The sequence below is a fragment of the Mus pahari genome, chromosome 6, assembly GCF_900095145.1.
Source record: "Mus pahari chromosome 6, PAHARI_EIJ_v1.1, whole genome shotgun sequence".
NCBI classification, from domain to species: domain Eukaryota; kingdom Metazoa; phylum Chordata; class Mammalia; order Rodentia; family Muridae; genus Mus; species Mus pahari.
This window is the reverse complement of record NC_034595.1, coordinates 84635473-84644906: the sequence shown is the minus strand read 5'-3', so window position 1 is coordinate 84644906 and position 9434 is coordinate 84635473. Positions and strand designations below refer to the sequence as shown.

The following is a 9434-nucleotide window of genomic DNA, read 5'->3' as shown; positions in this document are numbered from 1 at the left end:
CTCTTCTCTCCCCCGACCCCCCCACTCCATCCCTCAGTGCTGGGATTAAAGTCACTATGCACAGTTGGGGGAACTTTGTCACTGGGAAGGATTCAGCAAGGTGACTCAGTGTACAAAGGCACTTGCCACTGGAACCTGTATTCAGTTCCCATGTATCGAAAGATAGAAAGATGACTTCAGAAATCGTCTCTCCTCCTCCCATAATGCTTCCTTTCGTTCATTTATTAATTTTTTTTCAAGGCAGGGTTTCTGTGTTTGGCTCTGGCTATCCGGGAAGTCCTGTGGAGCAGGCTGGCCTCAAACTTGAAATCTCCCAGCCTCCTGAGTGCTGAGACTAAAGGCGTGCGCCCTGACTGCTGTGCTGCTCTCATTTCTTTTCTTTCTTTTTCTTCTTGTTTAATTCAAAAGAACTTCAAAGCCCGGCGTGGTGGCGCATGGCTTTAATCCCAGCACTTGGGAGGCAGAGGCAGGCAGATTTCTGAGTTCGAGGCCAACCTGGCCTACAGAGTGAATTCCAGGACAGCCAGAGCTATACAGAGAAACCCTGTATAAACAAACAAACAAAAAAACAAAAAACAAAAAGAACTTCAGGACTGGAGACTGGGATTGTCATTGAGATGGTAAAGTGCTTCCCTAACATGGTCATAGCCTAGAGATGAGCTTATAGTACCATATAAATCAGGAGTGGTGTTGCACACATAATCACAGCACTTGAGAGGTGTAGGTAGATCAGAAGTTCAAAGTCATCTTTAGTGGGACACATGAGATCTTGTATGTTAAAAGAAATACGTGTTACTACTATTATGATGGCAGGGTTATGGAAGATAAACCCTTGGGGACATATTTCTACTGCCTATGTCACTATATATTTGAATCTTTGAATGTGCCGATTTGTTGATGGAGGAGCCGACTAAAGGATACTTCATTGGATTAATGTGTTCTTGCTTTGATTACTATTTTGTTTCATGTCATTTTTATAGGAGAGTTGAGTAAATGGGCTCATATTCATCTTGGTTTTCTGAAACACTTTCACTGTATTCCTGACTGGCTTAGAACGTGTAGAACGTGCATTGTATGGGTCCTGAACTTACAGAAATCCACCTGCTTCTACCTCCCAAGTGCTGGGTCAAGTGCATGTACTAGCACGTCCAGGTCGTAGTCTTATATTTGCTCAGGTTCATATAACTTTGAGCGTCTTTCTGATTACAAAGCCTGCCTTTATTTAGGTTTTGCTTTTTGATAAAGGATATCACATTGTAGCTCAGGCTGGTCTGGAACTCACTATATATCCTGGGCTGGCCTTGAACTCAAAGCAGATAGACCTCTCCCTGGTCTCCCAAAACCTCAGATTACATTTTTGACTCACCATATCTGTTCAGCACATGACTATTTCCATTCTATGATATTCTTGTCCACCAGAAAGTAAGGGATAGATTTGTTCACTTCCTATATACCAGGACCAACTTTCTACTGCTCAGGGATTTATCGCCATTTCCATATAACTAATTTCTGGGAAAAGCAATATTCAAACCAAGATCTCTACAACTCTAGTAATCAGGTGGATGGATGGATTTCGGGCAAAAGTTACTGTGACTGGAAACTAGTGGAGAGCAGATGGACATCTGCTGACAGCGCGTTCCCTTTTCTTGCTCATGTTGGGAAGGGGGTCATCCCCGCCTGCTTAGGACTTGGCCTCCATGTGGCCATGAGATAACAGAATCCACTTTAGGTTGACACTGGCGGTGACCAGATGCCTAGTGAAAAACACAAGACACATTCAGAAAGAAGTATTCAAAGGGGTTGGGTGTAACTGACAGGTGAGGTAGATTTTAGCTCACATTTCTGCCTTGCTGGAAGCAGGCTTATGTGGCCATTGTTTTGGGTCAAAGAAAACGTCTTGCTTTATCTGTAGGAAGGAAATGGTTAGGGCAAAGTTAAGCACGGTGTGCTGGGGAAGCCTGCAGAATGGGACAGCTCTGCCTCATCCGTGAGGGTGGGGAGAGGGAGAGGGAGAGAATGGGAATGAATGAATTGGATAAGATCTTGGGAACTCCTGCCAAGAATTCTTCCCTTCCTTTATTTCCTTTTTTCTCTCTTTCAGCTCCCAGGCTTGCTAGAGCTCCTTGTGGAATATTTCCGTAGATGCCTGATTGAAATCTTTGGCATTTTAAAGGAGTATGAGGTAGGGGACCCAGGACAGAGAACATTACTAGACCCTGGGAGATTCACCAAGGTGTCTAGTCCAGCTCACACAGAAGAAGAAGAGGAAGAAGAACTCCTTGATCCTAAACTGGAGGAGGAAGAGGAAGAAGGGGTTGGAAATGATGAGGAGATGGCCTTTTTGGGCAAGGACAAGCCACCTTCAGAGAATAGTGAGGAGAAGCTCGTCAGTAAGTTTGACAAGCTTCCGGTAAAGATCGTGCAGAAGAATGACCCGTTTGTGGTGGACTGCTCAGATAAGCTTGGGCGCGTGCAGGAGTTTGACAGTGGCCTGCTACACTGGCGGATTGGTGGTGGGGATACCACTGAGCATATCCAGACCCACTTTGAGAGCAAGATAGAGCTGCTGCCTTCCCGGCCTTATGTGCCCTGCCCAACGCCCGCTCGGAAACACCTCACAACAGTAGAGGGCACACCAGGGACAACAGAGCAGGAGGGCCCCCCGCCCGATGGCCTTCCAGAAAAAAGGATCACAGCCACTATGGATGACATGTTGTCCACCCGGTCGAGCACATTGACTGATGAGGGGACAAAGAGTGCAGAGGCCACCAAGGAAAGCAGCAAGTTTCCATTTGGCATTAGTCCAGCACAGAGCCACCGGAACATAAAAATTTTAGAGGATGAACCCCATAGTAAGGATGAGACCCCACTGTGTACCCTTCTGGACTGGCAGGATTCCCTTGCTAAGCGCTGTGTCTGTGTCTCCAATACCATCCGGAGCCTGTCATTTGTGCCAGGCAACGACTTTGAGATGTCCAAACACCCAGGGCTGCTGCTTATCCTGGGCAAGCTGATCCTGCTGCACCACAAGCACCCAGAGCGGAAGCAGGCACCACTAACTTATGAGAAGGAGGAGGAACAGGACCAAGGGGTGAGCTGTGACAAAGTGGAGTGGTGGTGGGACTGCTTGGAGATGCTCCGGGAAAACACGCTGGTCACCCTCGCCAACATCTCGGGGCAGTTGGACCTATCCCCGTATCCTGAGAGCATCTGCCTGCCTGTCCTGGACGGACTCCTACACTGGGCAGTTTGCCCGTCAGCTGAAGCCCAGGACCCCTTCTCAACCCTAGGCCCCAATGCCGTCCTTTCTCCCCAGAGATTGGTCTTGGAAACCCTCAGCAAACTCAGCATCCAGGACAACAATGTGGACCTGATCCTGGCCACGCCCCCTTTCAGCCGCCTGGAGAAGTTGTATAGTACCATGGTGCGCTTCCTCAGTGACCGAAAGAACCCAGTGTGCCGGGAGATGGCCGTGGTACTGCTGGCAAATCTGGCCCAGGGGGACAGCCTGGCAGCCCGGGCCATTGCAGTGCAGAAGGGCAGCATCGGCAACCTCCTGGGTTTCCTGGAGGACAGCCTTGCTGCCACACAGTTCCAGCAGAGCCAGGCAAGCCTCCTGCATATGCAGAATCCACCCTTTGAACCAACTAGTGTGGACATGATGCGGAGGGCTGCCCGAGCACTACTTGCCCTGGCCAAGGTGGATGAGAACCACTCAGAGTTCACTCTGTATGAGTCACGGCTGTTGGACATCTCCGTGTCACCATTGATGAACTCACTGGTTTCACAAGTCATTTGTGATGTACTGTTTTTGATTGGCCAGTCATGACAGCCGTGGGACACCTCCCCTCCCCGTGTGTGTGTGAGTGTGTGGAGAACTTAGAAACTGACTGTTGCCCTTTATTTATGCAAAACCACCTCAGAATCCAGTTTACCCTGTGCTGTCCAGCTTCTCCCTTGGGAAAGCCTCTCCTGTTCTCTTTCCTCCCCACCCTCACTCCCTCACACCCTTCTGTTCCCCATCCTCACCTGCTTCCCTCAGGAGCCCACCCTATTTGAAAAGACAAAGCTCTGCCTACATAGAAGACTTTTTTATTTTAACCAAAGTTACTGTTGTTTACAGTGAGTTTGGGGAAAAAAAAATATGGCTTTCCCAGTCCTTGCATCAACGGGATGCCACATTTCATAACTGTTTTTAATGGTTAAAAAAAAAAAAAAAAAAAGGAAAAAAAATACAAAAAAACCCTGAAGGACAAAGGTGACTGCTGAGCTGTGTGGTTTGTGGCTGTCCATTCACAATCTCGCAGGAGCCGAGAAGTTCGCAGTTGTGAGCAGACCCTGTTCACTGGAGAGGCCTGTGCAGTAGAGTGTAGATCCTTTCATGTACTGTACTGTACACCTGATACTGTAAACATACTGTAATAATAATGTCTCACATGGAAACGAGAGAAGACGCTGGGTCAGCAGCAAGCTGTAGTTTTTAAACATGTTTTTAGTTAAATGTTGAGGAGAAAAAAAAAGGCTTTTCCCCCAAAGTATCATGTGTGAACCTACAACACCCTGACCTCTTTCTCTCCTCCTTGATTGTATGAATAACCCTGAGATCACCTCTTAGAACTGGTTTTAACCTTTAGCTGCAGCGGCTGCGCTGCCACGTGTGTATATATATGACGTTGTACATTGCACATACCCTTGAATCTCCACAGTTTGGTCCCCTTCCCAGCTACCCCTTTATAGTATGGCGAGTTAACAAGTTGGTGACCTGCACAAAGCGAGACACAGCTATTTAATCTCTTGCCAGACATTGCCCCTCTTGGTGCAATGCTCTACAGGTCTCTGTAAAAAGCCCTTGCTGGCTCAGCAGCCAATCAACTTACAGGTTATTTTTTTCTGGGTTTTTGTTTTGTTTTGTTTCCTTTCTAATCGAGGTGTGAAAAAGTTCTAGGTTCAGTTGAAGTTCCTGATGAAGAAACACAATTGAGATTTTTTCAGTGATAAAATCTGCATATTTGTATTTCAACAATGTAGCTAAAAACTTGATGTAAATTCCTCCTTTTTTTCCTTTTTTGGCTTAATGAATATCATTTATTCAGTATGAAATCTTTATACTATATGTTCCACGTGTTAAGAATAAATGTACATTAAATCTTGGTAAGACTTTGTGAAGCTTTTTTTTTTTTATTTTCAAATTATTTAAAACCTTTGCCTATAGCTAGAAACCTAGCTAGCGCTGCAGTTTTAGGAGGATTCATGTTTGGGCCGACCCTCTGACTAGCACCTGTGCCTGCATCTACATGGACCAGGGATACAGCAGGACACTCACACGCAAACACACACACAGTTCAAACTACATCTTCAACCAAGGCTGGAGAAATGGCTCATGGATGAACAGCTTTTCCTAGGTTGCAGGCTCAGCCCTCACTGTGGCTTACAGCCAGCTCCAGCTCCAGCTCCAGCTCCAGGGATGGTCCACCACCCCCAGATGGAGCATGAGCTGACCTCGGTGGGCTCCATGTACATGAGCCGGTGCACAAACAGAAAACTAATCAAAATCTTTAGCCAGGCTAGCCAGGTCCACTTGGTTCCAGGACAGCTATATAGTGAGTCTCTCTGTCTCAGAAGTAATGAACACTTGACCTTCTGTAGGGGATGAAGAATCCTGTTCTCTTGAATACCCGTAATGTGCTCTCCTGAGTAGTGGTTGACAAAGAGGAATAGCCTTTACCTAGAAGCAGTTTCTGTCCACTGAACCTGCAAGTCTGGCATTCTCTTGACACCAGACTTCAGCATCGCTATTGGAAGCTTGAATATATATATATATATATTTTTTTTTTTTCTTATATATGAAACTGGTCTGGAAGCCTATTTTTCTCAGTTTTTGCGGTAATTGGCAAATACAACCTTTGATGTTTGGTCAGAAAAATTTCTTAACTCATTTTGATTGTTGATTTTGTGGTTTTTGAGACAAGGTCTCACTGTAGTTCAGTTTGTTACAGAACTCACTTTGTAGAAACAGGTAGGCCTGAACTTCACAAGAGGTCTGTGAGATCTGCCTCCTGAGATTAAAGGCATGCAGTTTCACACTGAACCCTTGACTCTTGTACATCCAGTTGTCACTCTTGAGGAAATCACGCTCAGTTCAACCACTGCCACCAGAAATTCATCACTGTCACATCTTTCTAAATTTCTTAAAATAGCCCTCCCATCCTGTGCTTTTGCATGGGTACAAGCATATACAACCAGAGCAAGCCATTAAACGTCAGAGCAAACTCCTACAATGCTCAGGGCATGACATACACCTTAAGTCCCAGAACTCAGGCAGAGGCCATCCTGTTGAGACTTACAGGTCAACTTGGTCTATATAGAGAAAAAAACCCAAAGCCTTTATTTATGTCATAAGACTTATTTGTTCTGTCATTCATCTGGCTGGCTCCCACCCTCTTGCACTCTACTGTCCAAGGAGTTTTTCCACATTGGGGTTGTTCTGTATATTCCTCTACCACAGCAGAATGCTCTCATCAGATAACTACACACATAGCTCCCATTATCATCTCACCTTTGTTCATGTCAGGTCTGGTAGTGCTCAGTGGTAGAGCATGGTGCCTAACATCACCAAGGCTCATGAGTTGAGTTAGGGCTCAACCTCTAAAGAGTGGGCTAGCAAGATGGCTCAACTTCTAAAGGTACTTCCTGCCCAACCTAATGACTTGAGTTCACACTCCAGTTCACCAAGACCCATATGCTAGGAGAGAACCCTCTTCTACTTCTAAATTTCCCCTCTGACCTCCACTTGTGCATGAATACACACTGGAATACATGGTCGTATATTATACACACTGGAATACATGGTCGTATATTATACACACTGGAATACATGGTCGTATATTCCCGATCACCATATTTATTTTGAGACAAGGGCTCTTGGAGCTCAGGCCTCAAACTTGCTACGTAACCTGGTATTCACCACTCACACCTTTTAATCCCAGCACTCTGGGAAGCAGAGGCAGGCGGATTTCTGAGTTTGAGGCCAGCCTGGTCTACAAAGTGAGTTCCAGGACAGCCAGGGCTATACAGAGGAGAAACCCTGTCTCAAAAAAAAAAAAAAAAAAAAAAAANAATCCAAAAGGATTTCCTCAAGTTACAGGCAGTTGTGAGCTGTCCAGCATAGATACTGAGAGCCAGTAAAGACCAGGTTCAGTTCCCAGCACCTCCATGGCAACTTACTAATGTTTGTAACTGCAGTCTTATGCCTGTCTCTGGCCCCCACGGGCACTAAACACAAATGCAGGCAAAAACACTCATACACACTTTTTTTTACTCCCTCCTCTCCCTCCCATCTTGCTTTCCTTTCTACCCAGTTTCATACTTCCCTGCCGTCTTCCACTGAAATATAAACAGCTTTTGAGGCTCACTGCTCCATCCCTTTCTAACATGCATCCTGACATACTGCATCTACTTAGGAACTAGCCGAGTGGTGTCCTAGCGACAGATGCAGCTGCTTTTTAGATCAGTCTTGTGATACCCCTTTCCCTGCATCCCTCTCTATCATTCCTTCCTTTAGGAAAGTGGAGGAAATTAAAGATTCAATTTTTTTTTTCTGGAATAATCAGAGATACTAACAAAAGGTGAGTGTAGATACTTGAGACCTGAGACTGTTTTTTTGTTTTTGTTTTTGTTACACACCTGTCAGCTGAACAAAATAGATGGCAAATAGTCCTACAACACCCTTGTGTCTCTGAGGTAAGTGAAAGAGTTCCCTTTCGTATGCAAAACAAGGCCCTCTGACCAAGGTCCAAGTTTCTCCCAGCAAGTGGCACACCATACTTACTCCATCCACAGATTGCCACTGGGAGGTTGGTTTCTATTGTCTTTGGCATGAGACAAAAGTGTCTCAAGAATTTTAGTCAAGTGCTAGTCAGACTTGGTGTGGCTGTTACCAGAGTCAGGGACAAGCATGGGGATGAGTACTTACTGAGGAAGAAGTTGACAAGATGGTTTCTCATTTTAAAGGGGGTGGGGGCGGGGCTTTTCACATCTTTACTTAGTAGTTGCAGTAGCTGTTTCTGTTACGGAACTCTTAAGCTCGCACTTCCCAGTCTAGAAGGTGCATTTCTGGGCTGTGTGTGGAGCATTATCTAGGAGTTCTGTTTCCTGGGCTCCTTTCATCTGCTCTCTGGCAATTCTGGGGGCCGCCTTGCCCAGTCTCCAGTTTCTGACGGGAGCTGCTGGCAGGGGACTGCTAACCAGCGAGCTGTGAGTAATTGGCTTTTGAGAAGTAAATAGAACCTGGCCAGTAGAGAACCAGGGGTGTGGCTAGTAGTTCTTTTCCCAGGCTCCTCCCTCCCCCCACCCCCACCCCCAAATGACCTTAACCTTCTTTCAGAGCTGGGCAGCAGCCAAATCCTGCCTAAACAATACTCTGAAGCTCATTGGCTCCTTTGCTTGGCAGCCACTGCCACCCCCAAGGGGCTAAGGCCTTCCCACCAAGTCTCAGTGGAGTCAAAGTTTCTAACTGTTCAAAGGCAAATGCTCAAGGGAGGGTTTTAGTAACATGAGCATAGTTTTTGAAGCATCCATGTTTGATACCTGCACCTGGAAACAGGGAAGATTCTTAGTACTCTGCAGTGGGTGAACATCTTCAAGTGACATGGCAGAGGTCAAACATGGATACTTTTGGTAAAAGTCTGAGACCCTAATTGGTGTCATCCCCCTGATGTCAGGATGGCTATTAAACACTGCCCTGCCTCCTTGGAAACTACCAGTAGATGATTTGTTTTATGTTCAGTGAAAAGAAGTATCAAGTTCTGGAAAGGTATGGCTTCTGTTCATCATGAGCCTTAGACTATCCCACTGACTATAGATGGTAAGGAATCCGAGGGTGGCCAGGTAGTGGTGGCACATGTCTTCAATCCCAGCACCCAAGAGGCAGAGGCAGGCAGATCTCTGTGAGTTTGAGGCCAGCTTAAGGTACACAGTAAGACTCTTAATAATATATTAATTGAGCCAACTTGGAAGGTTGGGACCTGACTTCAAGACATTTGTAACCTTGGGCACTTCTGTTAGCGAGCCTTAATGTCCTGGTCTGTAAAATATGACATCAAATTAAAAATCAAGTGAAATTGATTTATATAGCAGTCTAGGACAAATGATCTGTCTCATTTTCCCTGTCCAGACTGGCAAGTGCTCTAACGCTTAGGTGAAAGATTGCCCTGGTCTACCATTATAGACAGAAGCTAATTTTCCAAAAGAGGAAAACAAATACCCAAATGTCATGGACAGGAGGAAGCAGATGGTGTTACAACAGGCAAGGGACAGACAGACCAGGGTGGTGGACGCTGGTGGATAGAGTTTGTCCCTGAAGCCAAAGGGTAGCCTGCTGTGATGATGTTTCAGGCAAGATCAGCAAATGCAGAGGAAGGCAAGTTTCAAGGACA

At 45.9% G+C, this 9434-nt stretch overlaps 1 protein-coding gene across 1 annotated transcript in view; it reads left to right on the top strand.

Moving 5' to 3' along the window:
• Positions 1-5155, top strand: part of Arid1a (AT-rich interaction domain 1A) — a 77141-nt gene extending 71986 nt beyond the window's left edge. Inside the window, exon 20 of the mRNA XM_029540217.1 lies at positions 2102-5155. Within this exon, the coding sequence (XP_029396077.1) occupies positions 2102-3829 (1728 nt within the window). The 3' untranslated portion in view covers positions 3830-5155. The remainder of the gene's footprint in view (positions 1-2101) is intronic.
• Positions 5156-9434: the final 4279 nt, after the last annotated feature.